Below are 25,065 nucleotides of genomic sequence, written 5' to 3'. Positions count from 1 at the left end.
TTATGCTATTCTATCTAACTATCATTTTGAGTTTAAGCAGAAACGTAAGCACCAGTTGACAGTGGGGGAGGAAGGGTGAGCAGAAGAAAGAACCTGTTAGAAATAAATTTCCAGTGTAGGAAAATTATAACTTCCGATAACGTACCTTACTTCTGCTCACACATATAGCTAGAATCCCACATTTAATAGGTGGAGGGATCAGCGCAAAGGAGAAAGTAGTAGCATCCAAAGGACACCCTCTAATAAGAGGATTATATGAGAGAGACCGCACCACTTCTGTACCAGCTTTACTCTTGACCTAGATGTGGAAAAGGTGTGACAGATCCAGGCAGAAAGTTGAGGAGCACATCCCAATGGGAGAGAAAATGGTTGGACAGTGATCCTAACCACAATATATTAGAATTTCCATCTCCCTGATGAACAGAATGAGGGGAAAATAATGGATGTGCCCCATGGTGTAGAGTGGCTAGGGCTCTAAGTCAGACTGTTTTATATTGGAGAAATATTTACATGAGGTGCTTATTACTACACAAATCAGATGCTGGGAATAGCATTCCAGGCCTTTGTATAGAGGTGAATCCAAGAATCATCCTGCTGGACATAACCACTGAGAATGGCTTATTTTGTAACATAGCAGGGTGTCCTGTACTATGCAACTAGGTAACACCCCAGCTCTAGTTGCCAAATGAGGGGTGCATCCACTCAGTTTCATACCAGTAGGATTGGACCAACCAATGAGGAACTCTCCATATCAACTTCTAGAGCAGCTAGGGACTGGAAAGGCTAAAATAATTGTGGGGGGATTCATGGAGGGGGTAACAATGGAAAGATGTAGGGATCATTGCCAACAGGCACAAGCCAGGTGTGAGGGCAGGCACACACCAGGTGCTGTAGTTTTTTTTTTCATAAGTGCAGAATGGCCTGGAAGATAGAATACATACAGACATTGCAGAATGAGTCTTGCTGAAAACCCCATCTCAACAGCAAGCACTGAGTAGGTGTGAATGGCATAATACTTTCTGTAATCTTCTACTCGATTCAGATTTTGGGTAAGTACTTCCTTTGAGGCAACTCTGGCCATTTGGTGGATTCCATTGTCTCCAGATATATACAGTTAGAATAAGGTAGTTGTGAGACCTGAAAACAACTCAATATCAGAGCTACTATGAAGAGTGGAGAATGGTAACTAGAGGAAGATAACAGCTAGGGTAGGTGAAACCTCCCCGAGGTGTGAGAAATGAGACACTTACGTGTTGGGATTATGAAAATCCCCCACCTGCAAGATCTCATACAGGAGAAACTGATGTAGTTTGGAATTGGATACCAAGTGGATGAATGTGAGGAGTAGAGAAGAGATGGAAAAGCAGTGATGATGGAATGTCCATAATGGGAGCAAATCCACTGAAAACACAAGATGATGAAGAAATCACATAGTAGGAGAGGCCCAGACCCAAATAAGATACCAGGACTTGTGCTATCTAGACATGATAAATCAACAGCTGAATGTGGTATGGTCCCAAAAGAGAAAGTCCAGATCTAGGAAAACAGAGGTCTCAAGAGTGAGTGCTGCCCTGTCAGAGGGAAGGGAAAAAAAAAAGAGCTGTCAGAATGAATCATGATAAGAAGACCAGACAGATGAAACAAAAGATGATGGCAAGCCTGCAGATTAGTCACAAGCTTATAGATGTAAGAGACAGAGAAATCTTTCCCTTGCAGACCAGATGTTCGAAATGGATCAAGAATCCTCAACTGCACCCTACTAAAACAGGGAAAGAGCCATGTGTGCTATGTTTACCGTGGATATGGAAACCCACACACACACATATATATATATATACATATATGGAAGGAGCCCACAGATTGACTTCTGAGCTTTGGAGGGTTCCACATAGATGCAAGTATGGGTAGGTGAGGGAAAAGGAACACCCAGGGTTGTGTAGTATCTGAGTGAGCTACCACAACCTCAAGAGGTGAAAAAAAGACAGTGTGTCTCAAGTGATACCTGCCTTGACAGGCCAGAAACCACTGAAGGAGACAAGTATGGGCACATCCAAGAGGAATGAGGGACTCAAGAGAAAAAGAGTACCGAAAAAAAGACTCGCTCAGAAAATGAAGGAGACAAAAGAGCCCTGGTATCAAAAGCTCTGTGTCATTTAGGCAAAGAAGTAGACTGAGCCTGTTCCCCATTTGAAGTGGGAGAGACCCTCAAGTGAATGAAATACAGAGTGGGGTTGAGACTGAAATGGAGAATTTAAATAGCCACTCAAAAATACAAAGTGACATTGGAAAGGACAAATAGAGACCAAACATCCATAGAGTAGTGGAGCACCAGGCACCAAGAATGTAAACCCCAACTAAAAACCCACCAAACCCAATGAAAAAATGATGGGGGCCATAGTGCACTCGAAGGGAAGGACTGAGAACCAAATGTTTGAATATTGTTTATGAACCAAAGAAATTGAAAGGTAGGCAGACTAATTTGGATGTGGTAAAAATGTCTGAGACCCTGAAATACGTCATCTCCCACTAAAGAAAGTACCCACCAAAGGGTGAGAAAACTACCTGTCAGAAAACAACAAAAGCTGGGTGAAGTGGAAAAGACTGTTATCTGGCCAACTACTTTTCATCTTCCTAGGAATGATAAAAAGATGGGAGTAAAACTCCTAATTGGAGTAGAGAAATTGTCCTATGGTATTTGAAACAGGTGAGGTGGAGAGAAGAAGTACAAGAAAAACCCCTGAGAAGCTCAATAGGTTGTAAAAATGGTTTGTTTGTTTGAGAGTAAAGCCACATTGGGCTATCTGCTATGTCCACCATGAGGAATCAAACATTGGATTTTAGCATCGTAAGTCCTTAGACTTACTGCTGTCCCACAAGGAGACTGTAGCAAAGGGAGTCCACCATTGGACAAAATTGGAGAGAAGAGGTCTAAGAGGACTAGAGTTGAGGGATGATTCAAAAAACAAATTACCTCCAAGATCCATTATAATCAGCACTCAAAGAGAAGAACTATGGACAGTTAAAAGAGGTCAAGGAACAGGCAAGGAAGCAACTCCATGAGGCCATATATAATGAGAAATCTGGTGGGGCTTCCTGGTCTCAAGAACAAGAAATTAAAGTGAGCAATGATGACTGTTGAAGAGCTGCATCAGCTCAAGATTCCTATGTATAAGAAATACCCCTCACCCACCTTGTTCTTCAATATGATCAAGAAAATTAGGGAAAGAAAGACTACACAATGAACAGTGTTGAAAGGTTAAAACAATGAGTGCAAAAATTCTGTTCAATCCTAAGGGAAAAAAGACATATTTGAAGACAAACAGTGCTGAAGAAAGAATGAGCATGTGCTCACAAGGTAGAGACCATGGGGATTACTGCACATAGAGGATGTATCATCTTCCTATTGATAGAGGACAATAGTCTAACAACAAGTTGGCGCAATGCATATTGACAAGCAACTTGCGCAATAGAGCCAGGAATGGATGTGAAGGGTTAAATCCCTCAAGACAACTATCCGAGACTTGGAAGAACTCTGACTGTGTGTGTTTTCTTATAGCAAAGCCACATTGGGCTATCCCCAGATTTTAGCAATGTAAATTCGAAGACTTACTGCTGTCCCACCGGGGGACGAAAAAACTCTGAGAATTGTTGTTTCAGATTTTTGCACAAAGCTATAAAAGGCTATCTGTGCTTGCTGTCCTTGACTTTGAACAGATAGGCTAAAGGAAAAACAGTCAGTCAACAGCACCCACTGTCAACACTTGGGCTACTCATATTAAATATTTGATTTGATTATCACTCTTATAAAACATCTATTGCCCCAAAGTGCGTGATTTTGTGGCAATGTGACACAAACCATAGACTCTCAGATTCACAGCCTGGTGCACTAACCAGTTAGGCAATGAATAGTCCAAACCCTAAGGAAAACCTGGCACAGAACCAGCAAGTAGAAAAATCTTGTTAATCACTATTATAGTAACCTCCTGTACTCAGAATCTTGCAATTTACATAACTGAAAGGTGTGTATTGATACTTGTCAGTAATAATATACAAATCTACCTTCTTAAATGTGTACTAACAATTTTATCCTAGTACCTTCTAATTTTTACAAGCAAAACTACAACACTAACCATAAATTTGCTAGAATTACTTACTGTAATATAAAGATGAATAGATAAAATGTGCTAATGAAGTACAGATATTGAAATATAAAAAGTAGTGAGAGGTCAGAACATTCTAAAATAGAGATTATGAATCACATTAGGTATCATGTAAAAATTATTTTTAGAATGAGATCTGAATGAGGTTAGAAAATTGCAAGTGGTAGCCAAGAGGAGAGAGAGGAGATAAAAGTCTAATTCATGCCACAATAGCTTACTGTTACAATAAAGTCACGTAAATTACTGTATTTAAACATTTTCAAATATGGTCATTTTTTCATATACTTGTCTTACTATTTTCCATAAGTGCTTTAGTTATAAGGTCGTTTTATATGAAATCTATTTTTCACCCTTTTCTTATTCTAGAAATGTTTATAAAAATATTATTTTAATAACATACTTGTTACAGTAAATACTTACCAGAACATAAAAAGCAGAAAATATAGGACTGCTTGTAGCCCGCAACTTTAGTCGAGCTCGGTCGAAACGAAGTGCAAGAAATAACAGGAATAAAAGATTTGGAATAAGTATACTTAAATCCCAAATACGAACACTAGAAAAGAAAAAAAAATCTATATCATGCATCTACATATGCTTACTACTTCTATAAACATATCCATGTTATATGAATATTATTTCTTTGAATTTAATAGTTGCATTTTTAATTACTTGAGCTTTATGATTTAAAGTATAATTTTTTAAAATGAATTTTAAATCAATACGTGAATTAACCCTAAAAATATTTTCATTTTGTCATAATAAAAATGGTCTAATTTACATATAGCACATTTTATCAGCACATGTAAATTTAAATTAGTAGTTTCTTTATACTAGGCTGCTTCTACAAAAATGAATATTCTTCTTTTTCATCAGTAGCTACATGTGCATATACAGCTCCTTCCAAAAATCTGTGGCGTAGAAGAAGAAAAACTGACATTTGACAATTAACACGAACAATGGAGGGAACACGAGCGTGTCTAATGAATGAAAAATCATACTACCTTTTTTTTCCCAATATATGTTCATTTCAAGAAAATTAGACATACTTTTAATTGTATCTTCATTTTTGGTGGTTTATATACAATAGTAACAACATTTTGGTGTCTTTACACAGTATTAAATCATCAGAAATTTACTCACATGCTGGTGTCATCATGGTTACATTATTTTATCTAAAACTCTTTAGAAATGTCTTAACATGTTGCAAGTTTTCTTATCAACTTGTTTCTGTACATGTAACAACATTCATCTGAAAAAAACATTCCCCTGTAGTCCCCCATACACAGTTATGAACAAATATGTAGAACTGATTCCGTTACAGTAATATACGTAAAATAAGTGGCCATGAAAACACACTTTTCCAATGAAACACTTATATATATAGTAGACATGACCAATACGGGTATAGAAAACTTTTATTTGAAAAGTACAAAACAAATAACAACGTTTCAACCTCCTTAGGTCATCATCAGGTTGAGTATGAGATTTGAAAGAGTGACTGTTATTGATCACGTGTCATGGAGACGACAGTAATCAATACTTGACAATCCAGGGAGCTATAATCCATTTGGATCTACACAAAAAAATATGTATAACACGTTTTAAAGTTTTTATTAGACTTAAATTCCTCTCCTTAATCCTTTGTCTTAACATACAGGATTAACATATCTCTGATACAATTAGAGTAAATTAGTGTTCCTAATCACAATTAAAATTCTAGATAGTATAACATTATTGTCACCTATTTATGTACATCACAGTCCATGAAACTTCTAGTTGCTCGTTACATGCTTCAAGGAAGGCCAAATGGTGCACACACACATATATATATACATATACTACAAATATATAATGAAGTAATTATGTGAAACATTGATCTTTTTATCATAATGATAAATCAAGTTTTAAGACTACAAAATACATAGTGTAGCCAGTTTTGGATAAAAACATAAAATATCAGCACAAAATATAGTTGTTGAACTTCACATGATACCACACATCTATTTTATTATTACTTTAATTTTCTTTTTGTAGCTTTTAAAATTTCATAAACACGAAACTAGACAATGGTTTGTTACACCCTGAAAGTATGAATTTACATAATGGATAATAATATACATGGGTTCCACCTAGAACTGAGCTATTAAACCAATTTCCTAGGAGCAGTGATTACATTAATTATTGTGACATAAAATAACTGATTAATTGCACTTATGATTACATCAATTAACTTCACAAAAACTGTCAACTAGTCAGAATGAGTATCTCTGTTCATTCCAACAATTGATTAATTGAAATTATGCTTAAATCAATTAATGTCACAAAAATTTTCTATTATTCCCACTACGCAGTGACTTAAATATTGACATAATGATCTTTCATTGTTATTTTCTATCAATTCAACTTTGTTCAGCTTAATTTATTAGTGTCAAGACTCATGAATATAATTATCTAATTATTAATTATATAATCAAGATTAGGGTTTCCAATTATTATTATCCCAACTATCTAAGTAATCAAAATATTGTCATTTACTACGTTTGTTGTTAAGCACAAAGCTACACAATAGATCGTCCATGCTTTGCCCACCATAAGTACTGAAACCTGACTGTTTTACTTGAATGATTATCACCGTGTAGCCGTTTTTTTTTTTTTTTTACATTTATGATGCAATAAATAATTAGTTAGTGTAACTCATTAATGAGCCCATTGATTAACCGATGAGCAATTCAACTGATTGCTCAGCTCTAGTTACAATGCAACAAAAGGCCTGTTAGTCCACTGAGAATGTCCTATCCACTAAACTAAACATAAAAAAAAAAACTTCAGGTCAGTCCTTATAGCTTAAATATTTATCAAGCCTTCCCTTAAGCTCCTTTAAATTTATTGCATTCACCACATTTGAAGGCAACCCATCCCAAAGACCAACCACCCTGTAGGAAGAATAAAACTGTCTTAACTAAAAATGACTCCGACTCTGCCAAAATTTATGTTTGTGTCCTCTAGTCTTACTGCTATCACTATTAAGTATGAAAAAGATTATGTTTCAACACTACTAATTTCCTTAACCATAATAAACACCTCAATCAGATCCTCTCTAATTCTGAACACAATACTCTAAACAAGACCTAACAATTGACCTATACAATGGAACCATAACCTCTTTAGACACATCTTCAATAATTCTAAACCCTTTTGTAAAGCAGAAGTTAACATTTTCTTACACTGAAAATGTATTTCCGAGAGGTACTTACATCCTTTTACACAAAGCTATCTCAACCTTCTTTTTGCCCTATAAGCATAGTTAAAATAAAAAATTTCCCATTCAGTGCACTAGTCTATATAACCCACCAATTTCGCACCACTATTGAATATGTACATAGTATGTGACTACTCTTCAACAATCGTATTGCACCACCTATATTGGTGCAACTAGCTCCCTCTATTATTTCCTCTCAATCCCCACCTTCGAGAATTGGCAGGATCTAAAAGAATAACACTGGCAGTGGGGTGGAATGGAAATACATTTTCAGTGTAAAAAAATTTTTACTCATGAAAGTCCATGAGTGACAGTCTACAACTGTGTAAAACTGATGGATATTTAGAAATATATATATATACCACTGAGGAAGCCACCAGTAGTCATGTGATTACTGTGGACCCAGAAAAGGAGATCCAGGGTCTGAAAGCACATAGACCTTGATTTGGTGCCTCTTGCTTGATGATATAAGTGACCACTGTGGAGTTGTTGGAGTGTACTATGACAACCATCCCCTGCAGGAGAGGAAGGAAGTGGGACAAAGCTCAACAAACCGCCATACATTCAAGAATGCTGATATGGAGAGAAGTCTCCTTGACCAACCAGAGACTGGAAATCTCCCTAGAGTAGGGGTAATCACCCTAACCTTCTAAAAATACTTCCATGAACAAAGAGGAGAAGGCTGGGTTCAACTGAGGTTGGAACTGAAGAAAACCCCCAAATTAATAAGGTATGAGTGGGATAAGAACAGACTTCTCCACCTTTATCAGGAATCCCACCCATGCTGCTTTTTGGAGGAGCAGACTAATGTGGTCTCTGGACTGTGAACTAGATGAAGCGAACAGGAGCTAGTCATCCATGTAATGATGAGTGTGAAGACCCATAGAATGAAGATGCCGGGAAAAGATTGTACCACCCAACAAAACACATAAGAAGCCGAGATTAGTCCAAAAAGAAGGCCGCTGATCTGGTACACCTGACCCTTGTGGGCAAATCAAAGATAACAACGTGACTTGGGAGCAATTGGAATATGAAGCCAGGCACCCATCACATTAAATTTGGTCATCCAGAGTCCTAGGGAAAACACTCACTGAAGAGAGAGAGATATAGCTAGCTTCATAGTGAAGTGTGTGGGGTCCAGAAAGGAATTCATCCAGGACAGATCAATGATAGGTCTCTAATCTTCCATCTTCTTAGGGACCAAGAAGACATGGGAATAAAACCCAAGTTAAGTAAGGCATAGCAATTCAATAGCTTATTTGTGAAGCAGGTTGTGGACAGCCTTTGTAAGATGACTGAAAGATATAGGATCCCTTGGGGGTGGGAAGGAAATAAGGAAATGGGAAAGAGAAGGTGGGAATTGGAACAGAAGGCAGAGACCTCCTAACAAAATTAGTAGAACCCACAGATCTGTCATCAAATGCTGCCACACAGCAGAAAAGTGGAGCAATCTGACCCCCACCAGTCCTGAAGCCTCTGTAGCATCACCTATAATGCTGGCATTGGTCAGCAGGGTGCAGGAATAATAAGGATATGTTTGGGAGCACTGGGAGTGAGGCAAGGGCCTGGGCAAAGAAGAAGAATGATAGGATAAGCGACTCATGGGAGGAAGAGAGAGAGTGAGATAAACATGTGACCAGACAAGTAAGAATGCAATCTAGCCATATCAATCTTGGATTCCAAGGAATCAGGACGACCTTAAAATATGGTATTGCGTAGGAAGGGAGCCTGATGCAAATCCTGCAGGGATGAATGGGGGAGATGCACCCACACAAGTAATGCATCTTTCCCCAAAAAGTCCCAACATCACATAAGCCAGGTAATAATGGAAAGGGCAGAGGCAGATAAACGATCCATAACGGACCAAAGGAGGGACCTAAGTTAATCTGAAAAATGTTTAGGGGAGCAACGAATGGCCTTTGACAGTAATTGGAGGGAAGACAGGTAATGTAAAAGGGAAGAGAGAGAGAAAGGCAAATCCTTCAGAATTGAGCTTGATTAAAATTAACAGTCACTCCCAGATTCAAACCCCAAAAAGGAAGCAGAGAATCCAATTGTTGAGAATCAAAATATGGATCTGAAGAGCAATTGTAAGTCAAAGCATGTTGGTCCAACAAGTGAAGGTGGGGTAGAGACGAGGCATACCAACACCCAACTGAAATTAGTCCAAAAATCTTTGTGCATGAACCCTAATGTCGGGTGAAGGGGAAAAACAAAATTTAGGAGAAGGAATTTCCCCCAATAAGGAAGGGGAGGTATCATAAACGATAGGGGAAAATATCTTAAAGAGGTGTAGATTATGACTGACCAAAATAAGAAGGTACCAGAAAAAGAGAGAGTCCAAATTGTCTTCTCCCTGATTGTATTCTTTCTCAGAAGCATCGTTAGGTTGAAAAGGAGAAGAAATCACTGTCCGAACATATGAATCTAGCTCCATGCCAATTAAAAGCCTGTACCTCCTTTGCAGATAAAGTCGAACTTGTGTCCTGGAAAGTTGTACTAGTAGCATTGTCAATTGTAATGGGAACTTCCATATTCAATACACTGAATCTCAATTTCATACTAAGTTCACTTAGAATTCTGGAACAAAAAATAAATGCAAAAACAAAATTTTAAACGATTGAATGCAAGCACAGAAATTGAAAACTGTCGAACAAAAAAAAGCGTTTTTAAATGACAAAGAAACTTAATCAGAAACAGTAGCCAGACACAAAAAAACACAAGTCTAAACAATGTAGTGCCAATTGAGAAAGTGAGGATTGAGTGGGAATAGCAGAGGGAGCTAGCTGTACCAATATAGGTGGCACAATACAAATGTTGGAGAATATCCACATGTTCAATAGTGGCAAGAAATTGGTGGGGTATATAGACTAGTGCTCTGAGCAAGAACATTTTTTTTTAGCTATGCTTAGAGAGCAGAAAAAAGATCAAGATAGTTTTGTGTGAGAGGCCCGTGACAGGGGGGGGGGAGCAACTGCCCAAGTGCCTGGGCGAATGAAACCTGGTTATGCTGCAAAGCATCTTTAGGTTATAGCTTCATTTAATGATAAAAACCATAGTTTTTTACTTTTCTTTACATATAGACGCTTGATACATTAAGAACTACTGGTTTATGAGCTCGTTGCTGTCCTAATTTAGGATCTTCTTTTCAATAAATTCTTGAAAATAAAAAAAAGAGAGAGAAAGGGGGCCCGGCAAGGATGTTTGCCACGGGGCCCATGCTGGCTCTCGACATTCCTGTGTGTGAGAGAAGATACGACCTTATCGGAAGCAACACTCAAGACAACAAAAGACCTGTTGTCTATTTGGTTATAAGATCTTTTTATATGAAACTTATTTTTTTCACTCTTTTCTTGTCTTGTTCATAAAGAATTATTTTTAGGAAACAGTTGTTACAGTTAAAACTTACCAGAGCATAAAAAGCAGAAAATATAGGACTGCTTGTAGCCTGCAGCTTTAGTTGAGCTCAGTTGAAAGGAAGTGCAAAAAATTAAAAGATGGACTTTGCTAAATGATCTACTTACTAATCAACACCAAATTTAAGCAATTTATTGACCATTTTTTTCATCTATGCCACTAATATAAATCGAGAAGAACAATGAGCCGTCATGTACCCCCTTGTGGCATTAATCCAGTTTGACCAAACTCCATTTCTAACAAGTTTTTTATTCTTTAAACTTTTCAATTTTTCTTAACAAGCTCACAATTAATGTGATCATCTTGTTTGGCCATGTGTCCATTTATCAACTGTTCAAGATGGGGAATGCTGCTTCAATCTTCATTTGTAAAAAGTGAAGAAAATGTAGAATTTAGTAAACCAGCCCTCTCGTAATCATCAGATATGAGCCTTTCTTTACCATCCATCAAGGGTCCTACCTCCATTCTAACATTTTGTTTACCCTTAATGTATTTAAAGAAATCCTTATTGTTATTTTTATAGCACACCTGTTTGACCAGTTTCTTAGTCCTCTATAATCCTCTACATGTAAGTCTCCAATCATAGCAGTCAATTGAAACTTATTATTTTTATAATGCTTTTCATCAATTTTTTCCCTTGTAATCTTTGTGAGCCAACCTGGTTTTTCATTTGAAGCTGCCCCTCCCCTCTTTTTTATGGGGAATATGCTTATTTTGAACATTCAAAATTTTGCACATTTTATCAGCATCTTTAATTAATTTGATTGCCCAATTCAAAACAGATAATTATTGTCACATCCTTTTAAAACTTACCTTTATGAGTTTTGTAACAAAAATATCATTATTCCTGATAATTCTCAATAATTTCTAAAAAACCTGCCTTGGTTTAACCTCAGTATTTCCCAAGTTATATACCTGTAATTAAAATCCTCTATAATTTTGACCTCATTAACAGCTCAAATCTTAATCTCACTGAAAAGTTTATTATTTTCATCATTTTTATCTAGTGGTCTTAAATGAATTTCAACTAAAGCCTTCTTTCCCCATATCCACTAACAGAAACCCAAATAGAATCGATCTTCTTCCTATCATCGTTAATATTCTCAACTTCAGAAGCATGTAAACTCACACTATCCTTAGTAAATAACCTATAATTGTTTACCTCTGACCCAGCTTCAGTTACTCCCATTATATCAAAATCTTCTATTTCAAGTAGTGCTATAAACTCATCTATTTTTTTATACTTCTAGTATAACAGTAGTAACAATTTAGCCTGTATCCTTAAAACTATTTCTGTACTTTGCTTCTACACTGCACTTTTCTCTATATCTAGTTTATCAGAGCTTTCTTCATTGTCTATTCCTAGTTTAAGTTTACCTTTATAATTGAGTTAATAGCCCTTGCAAACAAGCTATCTCATATAAAATCTAAATGTAAACCATTCATTCCCAAAAAGCTTCCCTTTTCTATCAGATTGATCCACATAACAAACCTGCCAATCTGCTCATCATCACATCTAAATCTAAGCCTAGCATTCAGCCCTAGTGACTTACTTATAAATCACATCTTGCAAAATTAAGTCTAACAGTATCTATGACAGAATGGCCTTTTCTTTAAATGCCTTAAAAGTATGAACTTTTCCAATGAATAATGGACATGGGTTACACAGTAAAGCTGTCTGCTGGGTGTTTATCGTAAATGTGACATGATTTGTGATTTTAAGTACAGTGTACAATGTTTTTACGACACTGAATTAAATTATGTTAAGGCCACTTTCATTGCTGCAGGAAGCAATTTTGTAGTGGTCAGGCCATTGCCATTTCTAGGGGGTATGGGGGCATGCCTCCCCAGAAAAGTTTTGAAAATTTAATGCTATGAGATTGAATCTTGAGCCATCTTAACTAAAAATACTGCATACACACAACGTAATGTACTGAATTAAAAGAAGCAAGTTTTAATACATAGGTTGTAGCTATACATGCCATGAAAAAGTGGTTGGGCTATAGCTTGACTGGCCTTACCACTTCCTATGGTCCTGACATTTAGAGTAATGGGTGCAGCTGTGGTCTCATTATGAAAGGATGAAAAGATTGAAGAAAACTTGAATATTAGAGGCTAAAGCTTTAGAAGATTAGTTACACAGTTGTTTTTAAAGAATATTTTTTTGTTTAATTGTAAACTTGTGGAATGGTTTACATGGTTTTGTAGTGTTAATTTGAAATTCTTTTGTGTTCAGTTTTGGGCTCCTCACCTTAAGGAGGATATTGAGTTGTTGGAAGGGGATCAAAGGAAAGGATGGCTACTAGGATGATTCCCACGATGCAAGGGCTATCACATGAGGACAGGTTATGGATCTTAAAATTATTTTCTTTTTTTTAAACTTAAAGAATATTTGACCAAAGTATTTAAAATTAAAAAGAGAATAAATGGGATTTAAGATTTGGCAGAATGGTAGTCATTTGCAGATTAGGCAATTTTATTTTTTTAAACAGGGTGGTTGCTCCTTGCAGACATGGTAGATACAACAGGATTGAAAAACTGAAGAGACGCTTAATAAGTAATAGAAAAAATCAAGGCAGGATAAAAGAAGATGGATATTTGATGAAATGGAAGTGACAATGGGACAAGAGACCCTTTGTTTGCACTCATATGTTATGTTAAACTTTGTAGATAAGCATGTGGATTTAAAGGACAATATTTAATTTGAAATATATATATATAACATACTTTTTTTTTTGAAGTTAAGTGGTGACCTTAATGGACTAACTGGCTAGATCTGTCACATTATTTTCTCTGATGTTCTCTTATAACATATATGTATATATATACATGCATGAAAATAAAAACAATATAACTTACCTAGAGTTTCCTATTTCATCGTACAAGATCCATTTACATATGTCTTCCTTTTCTATAACAGCTGGTGATAAAGTACTATTGCCAATGTTAGACCCATATAAATAGTAGTCACTGAATGAAGTTGAAGTTTTAGTTGCCATGGTTGGACTGGAAGCTCCATAGATTAAAGTCAGTTTCATTTTTGACATACAAGTTATTGGATCAGAATACTGTATATAAATATAATTTTTCTCTATTTTAATATTTCTTTGCTAGATACACCTAAAGCAATGCTCCTTTTAAAGAAAATAAAAACATTTCTTTGGCTGTCAGTGTCAGTACGAATATTTTACTATTATTATCTGTTTACATATCTTTATTCAGAGTAAAATGCTGCACTTCGAGATTCTGCAGCAACATATATCCTTAGTTCATATCTATGAATTTGCATCCAATTTTTATATCTTTTGTTCCACTTTACCATTCACCTGAAAAATAAACAAAAGATTTATTCGTTTACATCCTATAGTCTTAATTAAAAAGAAGACATATATTAAAACTAACTAAAATGTGGTTGCCAAAAATAAACATAACATATAAGGACAACAATAGACCTGTTAGCCCATCTAAGATATCCTATACATTGGTAAAAAAAGCCCTTATTATTCAAATATTTATCAAGTTTCCCCTTAAATTTACTGCTTCCACCACACCTGAAGGTACCCTGTTCCAAAGTCAAACTATCCTTTACAAAAATACAACTGTCTTAACTGAAAATGACTTCTATCCTGTAAAAATGTATACTTGTGTTCCCTAGTCCTACCGTTATTAAGTAAAAAAGATTATGCTTTGACACTAACAGTTCCCTTAACCATATCAAACACCTCAATCAAATCCCCTCTGAAGTATATTTATTCTTTTTAAAAGAGAAAACAATTTCTGAGATATTTAACTTGTCTATATATGACAACTTTTTCATCCCAATTAATGAGTTATCATCCTACAAGCCCACCTATAAACCCTTTCAAACAATTAGATGTCCTTCCTAGGCTAAAGTAAAGTAAGACACCCATGACCGAATACAATACTCCAAGTCCAAATGCGTCCTAACCAATGACCCATACAATTACAATTTGCAATGAGTAACATTATAACCTAAAGGCTAAAATCCTATTACTATTACTAATAGTAATACTTATGTAACCAAGTCTTAATTTGGAAGTTGTAGAACTTAGAAACAGAAAAAACAAATTCTTTACTAATAGTAATAATAATATTATATAGTTGATAATTCATGATGTCAGAAAAACACGTAGGTTCAAGAAGTCTTAACATAAAACGATAAAAACCCTATAACTTATAACCTTAAGTTATACTATTACTAGGATTTTGATCATTTTACATAGTTTATAATTATATACTTTAAAAATAGAGTAAACACAGTTTTGGTTTTACTTTTAGTACGATCAGTTGTAACACTCAAATTTTAGTATCCGTTTTTACACTAATTAAATAAAGAAATCAGTTAGAAATATACATATGAATATATATTTTTTAAAAAAACAGTTTTTGTGAAAAAAATCATACTTACAATATCTCTTACAACAAGACAATAAAATTAAAAAAGGCATAGTGAGTTACTATCGTGATGGTAGCGCTACCTATCATACTTGCGTATAAGTTAGAAATCTGCCTGGTTTGAGGTTAAGCGTAAAGGCCAGTTGATTAAGCGATTCTAAAGTGAAATTTGGATATCCAAATTTAGCGTAAAGTGGTAGCATAATGTTCGAGGACTTAAGTTTACGGTATTTGTGCTAATTTTTAAATGCATTTCATAATTCTTTATTGTCCACACTGGGTCAAGTAGATCACGTTTTAATCTACAATCATGTGTGAAAGGAAAAATTAAACCCTTTAGTTTAAAGTTGATATTCAACCCCGTTCTGTCCATTGGAGATGACACTTTTCCCTTTATTTGAATTGTGTAAAACACTTTCTGTTGGCTATTCAAGAGATGATATTACAGAAGTTATCCTAAGTACATATGGGGAATATGGAAATAGAGGCATTCTTGCATTAGTTTGTAACAATGGTAAGTATTAAACTGGTGATATATTGTTGAAATTTTAACTTTCAAACAGATAGGCATATTATTACTATTACTCTGTCACTAGTACTATTAGCTCTATTGCAGGGTCAGGAATACAAAGAAGAGAGCTTGAGTTTCTAATTCCAATATTTCTTTAAACTGGTAGTGGTATAATAAGCAATACATAACTTAAATTAATATTTTTAGTTGCTGTAAAGTCACTTTGTAAATTATTGTGTTTGTTGACTTTGATGTACTCATATGGTATATATTATGTAACTAGAATAGATTGATGTTATCCAAACTTTCTGTAATGTGACTTTGAAATATATTCACTATACTATAGTTCTAGGAGTAAAGTTGTATGTTGCATCGTAAAACTGTATGTAAGAATATTTGCTAAAATAAGCTTGTTTTAAAGGTCAATAAAAGTTGTATTCAAGTATTTTAACACATAAGAGCATATCTGTTCTATTATTTCTAAATTCTACAGTAATGTTCTAATCCATCCATGCTGAGTCAGTGAGAAGAAAGACATGCTTAATAAACCTACTTAGGGCACAGTCAAACACAAATTTGAAATAAAGATAAATAAACTTATGAAGCAAGTTTAAAATTTGTTAAATATTTGCAGATGAAACCCTAACTAGGAATATAAAATGCAGACTAGCTTATAGTTTTGGTTTGGTTATAAATATTATTTTGTTCTTGTATAATAATTGTAAACAGAAGGAAAGATTGTGATTTAAAAATTTACACTTTATAGAACAATGAAATGTTATTTGACATCTTTAGAAAAATATGTTTAAACATAAAAGTAAGAAGTTCAAATCTGGAACAAATGTAAGTATCTTAATTATTTCTTATAGAAACCATTTCCTAATGTAATTTTCCAAGATTTCAAAGCTAATAATGCATAAAACTAAATAAATTAGAATTAAAATATTTATTGTTCTGAAACTACATATTTTTAGGAAAGTTCCTGTAAAGTTTCAAATAATTTAATCTCCTAGTTTTATTTTTGGAATGTATGACAAGAATTATATAATGTACTTTAAAATGAATTAGATGGGTGTGATTAGGTTAATTGGCTGCAATAGAATGATCTTGTAATGTAAGCTTACTATATGTAGCTATATGAATATTACATGGAGTATCAAGTAAATGTACTTAAACAAGTATATTTTTAATTAATTTAATCCTATATGTATGGGTGGGGGTCAAAGTGTGCAAGCCATGATCTTTTACAGAGTGCCGTTCAACATGGTATTATGTATTTGATGTCAGAGTTATTAACTATTCATTTTACCCTACATTGCTGATTTAGTAATAGTTTGTGGTAGAGGAGAGTAAGTACCAAATACAATCTACAGGAATACTGAACAAAATTATAGATATGCATTTCTGAAGATCTGGAAGTTATGTTAAAGTATGTTTATTCTTCACATGAACATCACCTTGCACTCTGACTCATCGGAGTCAGACTGATGTCATCAAGTTACAGACATATCTTGAGTACAAATACCTCTGTAACTCTTCTAATGTTTTGTGTACAACAGACTTGTACATTTTACTAAAATCTCACTACATTTCATCTAGAAAATTTGGAATTATAGTCAGTATTCCTCCTTCTCCAATATGGAATTGGCCAAATGGACTGAGCCCATGCACCTTGGATTAAAATAAAAAGATTACCATTGCATATAACATATTTTTAAATGTGAATGTTTTATTTCATTTATATGAGTTACCATTAAAATAAGAGTTTAACTATAAACTAGTAGTTATGGTGACATTTTCAGTAAGTTATGCAAATTAGTATTATGGAAGGTTTGAACCTATGTTCAGTAGCATGTTCTGAACCTTCCCAAGTCAAAATCCACCCTTCGTTACAGCCCTAAAGATAACCCTTCCATTATTTCTCCTTAACTTAAAATCATTATGTCTATAAATACACCTCAGAATCCTATTAGCTTTAGTACACTGCTTTGCTGGCTTTAGTGACTTGTCAACCACGATAGCAAAATACCTTTTTACAGTTACAGTATTTAGTTGGCTCCCATCTATATTATAAAATGTAATTCGAGTATTGATCCAAGTCATTTTGTAATACCTGAACATCCTTGATACATTTATCAACACCAAAGAATTTAATGTCATCAAAAAGCTTTAATAATTGTTTCCTATCAGTATCATTAGTGTGAACAACAAAGAGCAAAGGCTCAGGCACTGACCCTTGAATTATTCCACTAGTAAAAAGGACCCAATTGGAGAGGTAGAAAAAAAGACAAAGTTATATTATAATTTTGAAAAATAACAAAGAAAGAATGGTGAAAGAATTTAGATTTCTTGATTGAAATAAATGCACTGTTTGCTTGTTTATAGTATGTTCATAACATGTAAGAAGTAGTTTCAATATATGTAACATTATTATGTATGCTATGCACTTCAGAATATTGGGGCTGCTTAATCTGTTCGATTGACTTCAGTGCAATTGAAAAGAAACTGTTGTATGATTAAACTTCCACTTCATTAATTATGTTGCTGTATTTAACCTACAGTGTACAAATCAAAACTAAAAACCTGTAGATGTAGCTAAAAGTAACATGATAAAAGGCAAATGAAAAAGTGGTATTTTATTGAAAGATGATATAAATATGAAATTAGATATATGTCAAAACTGTTTAAATAAATTTTCCAAATCCTGACTTTTATCTTCATATTTACATATTAAAAGGTGCAGATGGTTTTATGAAAATCGAGAACTTCAGATGAGTACATGTGGAAAGACAATTCAAATAGAAGGAAACATTTTGAATGATTCGCCTTTAACTGATCATGTTAGATACAAATATTTCCTGATTGGTCTAGAATTGGTTTACTGTTTTCAAAGGTTTTATTAATTCACATCTATTCATGGGAATTTAAAGTTATTATCAAACTGATTTAATATTATTTATAACAATAAGCATTATTTTGTATCAAGATTTTGGAGCATTTGGTATGTGGGCAACATTTATATGAAATATATCATTTATTATTGCATTGAACTAATGAATATTCGTCATCCTGATTGTTAAGAAATGTACAGTACTTAAAACTGTTGTTACTACCATAATTTAATATAATGATTAATTGCTTTAATGTTTTAATTTTATGATTAAGTTAGTAAACATGCATAATTTAACGTACTTTTCAACAAAAGTTTCTATATAAATAATATCATTAAAGCTTTTAATCTATTTATACATGGAATTGTATCACAAATTGTCCAGACTTCATTAGACATTTTTGCAAATTCTGATCTTTATTTTAAACTCTGATAACCTTTTAATCATGTAATTTATATTATATGTTTTCTTTTGAAATGATAACTGTGAGAATTTCTTTTATTGTTTCTGTAATGTAGGCTATCTTCTGTTACGTCAGACCTCTTCCATCACTTCTAAGGCAGTTATTAAACAAATTCCATGGTTTAAGCAAAGTGAGAAAGCCATAAAAGCTCTTTGCTTTGATTCATCAGCATCATGGCTTCTGGTTGCCTGTGCGGATTCGAGTCTTTACATTTTACCGGTTTTATTCTACTTGGTAAGTTCATGACATACATCCACAAATATATTGTAATTGTAATTTAAAGGACAGTTTATTTTTATATAGATGCACTGTATTTTTTGTTCTGGAGTTTACATATTGGTAAAAAAAGTGAAGGAAAAAAGAATTAAATAGGAAAATGTTTTCAAAAGATGACTTAAGTTTCTGTTTAGAGTATTGCATAAAAAAAAGATGAAACTAACATTTGAAAAATATTCTCTTATTCTTTTAAAATAATTTTTATCTTTAACTTGTATGAACATACATAATGAAGTAACAGTAATTAATCTTGACATGACATTTATCTTAGTATTCAATGCTGAATTATTTTTTTTAGGGCCCTGCAATAAAACCTAGTTGTCTATGGAGAACAGATGACCTAACTGAAATCAAACTTCAAGGACAGAGAGGTATTCCTATATTCAGTATTTCAAATTTTAACTTACTTGACATTTATGTGAAGGAAATTATTTTTAATCCTTAATTTACATTTAAGGGTGTGCAAGGTAGTTACCTTAAAAAAATTAAGAAAAAATTTCCACTTTTAAGATAGCTCAATGGAATCTGACTAGTATACCTGGGCCCAAGCAGCTCTGTTGTATATTCTTGACTTAAAATGTATTTTCCTATATGATACAAATAGCTATTCTCATTCAATGTTGCCCTCTATATGCAAAAAAAGTTTTAGTGCATGTCACAAGCCTTGAAGCTCCCACCCACTTTGAATTGACTAATTACATTGTGTCTCGCATGCATATTATCATGCGACATACCTCTACCAATAAGAGCGCAACACATTCTTGACACATGTGACTCCCTCTATTCAATTCTACCGAACTGTCACTTCTCATTTGGCAGTACTCTATTTAGACATTTTTTAGTTTGGTGCTCTTCATGTGAATCATGCTTTTGATAGTTTAATTTTCAAAGTGGGATTTCTTCATTATTATTTTTTCTTTACATTTAAGAAATCTTTTAATTTAACTTAATTCCCGAGTATTTATTTTTTTCACACTCGCATATTTTACATCAGACACTTCTGTTTCATTTACATTTCAACTATGAATTCTGAGGTTAATGTTACCAATTTGGGTATCCTACTTCCTACTAGCACTATCACGCAGGTTGCTGTCAATGGTCTTATCTACCATTATCCACTATGAGATTGATTGTTATATGGGTCAACCTCCTTCTCCTGAACTTGCCCCATTTCCTCCTGAACAAGCCAAACCTATTTAGGACAATGAGGATTTTGATAGCCTTTTTACATCACCGGATTTTGCCATGTCTTCCTGTGCCCCACCTGTGGAATCAGCTAGGCCTAATACAGCATTTTTAGACACGATTTCTCAGGTATGAGATGTTTTGTCCATTTCTCAGATTTCTTATAATCCTCATCCTTCTTTGTTGCATGATGCCTACTCATCTCAGTATTTAGTTTTTCATCCCTCTCTGGATATTAGGGTTCATGCTAAGCAATTTGCCTCACATTTGATTGATGGTGCCAGCATGCCTCGCCCTCCATGGGTGATGGATAAGTTTGCATTAGCTTACCATCAGGCTGACTGTCTATTTCTCGACTCTCAGCAGTTGTGGTCGATTTTACCTGTGTGGGGAGGCAGTCTCTGATTTTTTCCTGTGCATTTATCCCATACCCAGTTTTCCAGCCTTTGTCTTATCTTTACTTCCCTTCTACGGTATTTATCTACTATCCATCTCCTTTTCAAGGCAGTCCACAGAGATCCTGAGAGGTTTTGAGGAAAAGTCTCTCCCTCATTACGTCCACGTTGGTTAGTTTGTCTTCGGCTCTCGCTTTGCACACATGGTTCCTCTGTTGTTGGGATCTCTTGGGTCAAGACACGGCCTTGTCCTACGTTTGTTTACTGCCCCCTTATATTAGGGATTTATGAATGGCTCCTTTTCTTTGGCAGTATGTTTTTGATAATGTACCTGAGACTTTGGAATCATATCTGGAATCTGTGCATCAACATATTACCTGTTCCTCTTTGGTTGCATGTTTGTCACAGTTGGAGCTGAGACGAGCTCCTATTCCTGTTTCCCTTCCTAGTTCTTCTTAGCCTCTACCTGTCCCTTCAACCAAAGGTTCCTCATCTTGTTGTTTTAATCGATATAGATGGGCACGTTGCCAACAGTACCAGTGACTACTTGGTGAATTCCAGCTCAGTGGGAGCTCGCTTGTACAAATTTGTACCCCTTTGATGACCTTTCGCCACGGATATGTTGCTTAATTGGGTTTTATCTGTCCTACAATTTCTCTCCCCCCCCTCCTCCTTTGACTCAGGTACCCATTTCCTTCCCCATGCTTTGGGATCATACCTCCAGTCAGCATCTGTCTGAGGCAGTACAAGACCTTCTGTTTCAACAGGCCATCAAACCTTCCATCATCTTTCTCCAGACTGTTTGTTGTTTCCTTTTATAGATTTATCCCGCTTCAATCATTTTTAAATTCTTCCCCATTTTACCATGGAGTTGTTTCTTATTCTCAGGTGAGCTTTTTCTCTGGGTTTGTGGATGACTAAGGTGGATGTCGCGAATGCTTACTTGCATATCCCAATATTCAGTCAGTCACAACCCTATTTTCGGTTTGTTCACCACAGGGTGATTTATCAGTTTCTTGCACTGTTCTTCAGGCTTGCTTTGGCACCATATGTTTCTTGTTGGGTGGTTAAAGTGTTCGTTTGGCACTTACATGCTCTCGGGTTGAGCTTTAATCATTACATGGACAACTGGGTACTAGCTTTTTTTTTAAATACTGCATAATTGTGAGGTATCTTGTAACATAGGGGCAAAAAAGTGTAATTACAGACATCTTATTTTACAGAAGTTTTGTTAAGCTAAGTTGAGAAGTTTATAATTTTTACATTTTTAGTTACTTTTTTAAAAGATGTATATTAATAAGTAGAAGATATACATAAAAAACAAGGATTTATTTATTTATTCTAATAATCAGTTTTTCTGTCCTGAAAATGTGTGTGTACCTTACTATGTAAATCACATGCACGCACACTTCGTTTCAACATATGTAAACAAAAGGTGTATATAAGTATACTTTAGTAAACATTTTGTACAGCGACATATTAAAGCTTATCAAAGTTTTTAAAAAGGTGTAATGTTGGGCATAGAATAACATTACAAGTTTATTTACTGGTTGTATTGAGTATGGTAAAGTTTAGTCCTAACTTAACTAAAGCAAAAAACAAACACAAGTTACAGTGTTAATTCATCTCTCTATTGAATATAGGCTGTACTTAATAAAGGCTTAACTAATCTTAGGCCTAAGACAAGTGGACTTTTATAGATATTGGTGTCTGTGATTAGAATTATTTTGTATTGTCCAAGAAATCCTGTATTTAAAGAAGTACTGTTTCCATAAACATACTAATTTGACTGCAAATGTTTTGCAGGTCTCTGCTAGTATAAAAATATTCTTCACAAAATACCCACAGTGTACTCAATGCAGTTTACACTCGAATAGGTGGTTATCCTTAAGCTTCATCAAGTCTCACAAATTTGGATGCCCAAAAGTTATTCTTGTAGCTTTCAAAAGTAAGAAATGTATTGATCATAAGAAGTGTATGAGACTGTTTACAGTATTACAGATTGAGTGTTCCCAGCTTTACAGTGTTTTGTTTTATGCATTAAAATTATTAAGTAAAACAATTTTTATTATGTTTTGTCACTGCAAACAGTCTCATTTTAAATATTTATTTGGTACTATTAAACATTGACTTTATTTCTTTAATAATCTGTGTAAAACTTATACAGGTGTTGTCCTAATCTTAACTAGAATAGGATGTTATTTATCTGGCTTTCTAAGTAAGCTATAAATAGATTAAAAAAATTTATTAAGTTCTTAGAGCAATAAAATATCATCACCACAAGAAAAGAATTTTGATGATTACTGCTTTACAGTGGGATAAACTAAAGGACGACTCCTGAGATTTATGTAGAGGAGCATCTGCTTTTTTTATTGGTTATGAACATGACCATCAGTCATGTAGGATTGATTAGCAAACAGTCTTAAAAAGTCAGAGTGAGAGGGAAGGGGCTTCTCTGGTGGGTTTCATTTTATTGATATCTCAGCAACTCAAGAAGATAGGAAGTAAAAATTTTTGATGTTTGCTGGTAATTTTGTGTTTTTATGGGTTGGAAACTGTAGAAGCCAGTTATTGAAGTGAGAAAATTCTAAAGCTGAGAAAAAGGAGCTCATTCATGTCTCTTGATACAGTAAAAGGAAAATAGAGAATTTTTTAGATATTTATTTTGGAAATTAAGAAATTTAAACTTTTATAAAAAAAATAATTTGAATATTTTAATTATAAAATATTTTTTGATTGCCATGTTTATTGAAACTATTCAGATACCCTAAAATTTACTCACAAATGTACCAGCCATGCTGGTAAGAAAAATGAAAAGAAAGCTTCCCGAGTTAGTAGATATAACTCGTCTGGTGAGACGATTTTCCAGGAAGGGTTATCCTTTCATTTTTATATTTTTTAATATACTATCAAATTTTAGATCTGTATGTGTGGTAATAATTATATTACTTGATGTGAAATGAAAATAAAGAGATAATAAAGAAACAACAGAAACATCACTTCGATGTACTAGTTGTTTTTAACTTTGGAATCCCATTGAAATGTGCTTGAGAACAATGCATGGCAAGCTACTGGAGAAGACTTGTTGATAGATTATCACAGTAAATTTCTCTTAAATGTGTTTGAAGCCAGCTTTTAATTTTTTAAAAAATATAATAAATTTAACCGTTTTGTAATCATACCTGGATTATCAACTGTTAAAAGCCTTCTGAACACTGTAGTTGGCTGTTTGGTATGTGTTGATAGTTTAGATTGTTTAAAAGCTTTTTGAATGGTTTAGTTGACTATTTGGTGTGTGCTGATAGTTTGGATTGTTAATAGGTTTTTGAATACTATAGTTGGTTGTTTGGTATGTGTTAATAGTTTGGGTAGTTTAAAAGCTTTTTGAATTATTTAGTTGGTTACTTTGTGTTCTAATAGTTTAGATAGTTTAGAAGCTTTTTGAATAGTTTAGTTGGCTATTTGGTGTATGCTACTAGTTTGGGTTCTTTAAAAGTTTTTTGAATACTTTAGTTGACTATTCAGTGTGTGCTAATAGTTTGGATTGTTTAAAAGGTTTTTGAATACTATAGTTGGCTATTTGGTGTGTGCTAATAGTTTGGATTGTTTAAAAGGTTTTTGAATACTTTTGTTGGCTATTTGGTGTGTATTATTAGTTTGGATAGTTTACATGATTTTTGAATACTTTTGTTGGCTACTTGGTTTTTGCTAATAGTTTGGATAATTTAAAAGCTTTTTGAATAGTTTATTTGACTGTGAGGCATGTGTTGATAGTTTGGACTGTTCAAAAGCTTTTTAGATAGGTCTTTAGGTGTGGAAGATTATATTTTGTTGGTTTCAGTTTGGGTTTTTGCTGTCAGAAGTACCTCAGAGGATTGAAGAGCTTTTTGTCATTTTGATTTATTGTTCTATGTTTGCTAGTCTTGTTTATTTTAGGGTTTGATAATAAGAAGTATTCAGATTTCTTAACTATTGAAAGCTCTCATAAATTTTGAGAATGTGATTTTTTATTAGATGTAATATATATTAACTGCATGAAACCTATGAATAAGTGTGAAAATATTGTATTTATCTATATTTTTAGGTGTTCCA

The 25,065-nt window shown here is 34.1% G+C and overlaps 2 protein-coding genes across 3 annotated transcripts in view; one reads left to right on the top strand and one right to left on the bottom strand.

Moving 5' to 3' along the window:
* Positions 1-15,300, bottom strand: part of LOC106464044 (transmembrane protein adipocyte-associated 1 homolog) — a 55,480-nt gene extending 40,180 nt beyond the window's left edge. For both annotated transcript variants that reach the window (XM_022391701.1, XM_022391702.1), the window contains exons 1-3: positions 15,266-15,300; positions 13,696-14,162; positions 4,581-4,713 (exon numbers count right to left, since the gene is read on the bottom strand). In XM_022391701.1, coding sequence (XP_022247409.1) covers positions 4,581-4,713; positions 13,696-13,883 — 321 coding nt within the window. In that variant the 5' untranslated portion in view covers positions 13,884-14,162; positions 15,266-15,300. The remainder of the gene's footprint in view (positions 1-4,580; positions 4,714-13,695; positions 14,163-15,265) is intronic.
* Positions 15,301-15,408: 108 nt separating this feature from the next.
* Positions 15,409-25,065, top strand: part of LOC106464039 — a 91,701-nt gene continuing 82,044 nt past the window's right edge. Inside the window, exons 1-4 of the mRNA XM_022391699.1 lie at positions 15,409-15,766; positions 19,173-19,351; positions 19,692-19,764; positions 20,466-20,557. Coding sequence (XP_022247407.1) covers positions 15,631-15,766; positions 19,173-19,351; positions 19,692-19,764; positions 20,466-20,557 — 480 coding nt within the window. The 5' untranslated portion in view covers positions 15,409-15,630. The remainder of the gene's footprint in view (positions 15,767-19,172; positions 19,352-19,691; positions 19,765-20,465; positions 20,558-25,065) is intronic.

This window comes from Limulus polyphemus, unplaced genomic scaffold (genome assembly GCF_000517525.1).
Source record: "Limulus polyphemus unplaced genomic scaffold, Limulus_polyphemus-2.1.2 Scaffold1547, whole genome shotgun sequence".
Taxonomy (NCBI): Eukaryota; Metazoa; Arthropoda; class Merostomata; order Xiphosura; family Limulidae; genus Limulus; species Limulus polyphemus.
The sequence above is the reverse complement of the archived record's forward strand: the minus strand, read 5'-3'. Positions and strand labels throughout refer to the sequence as shown.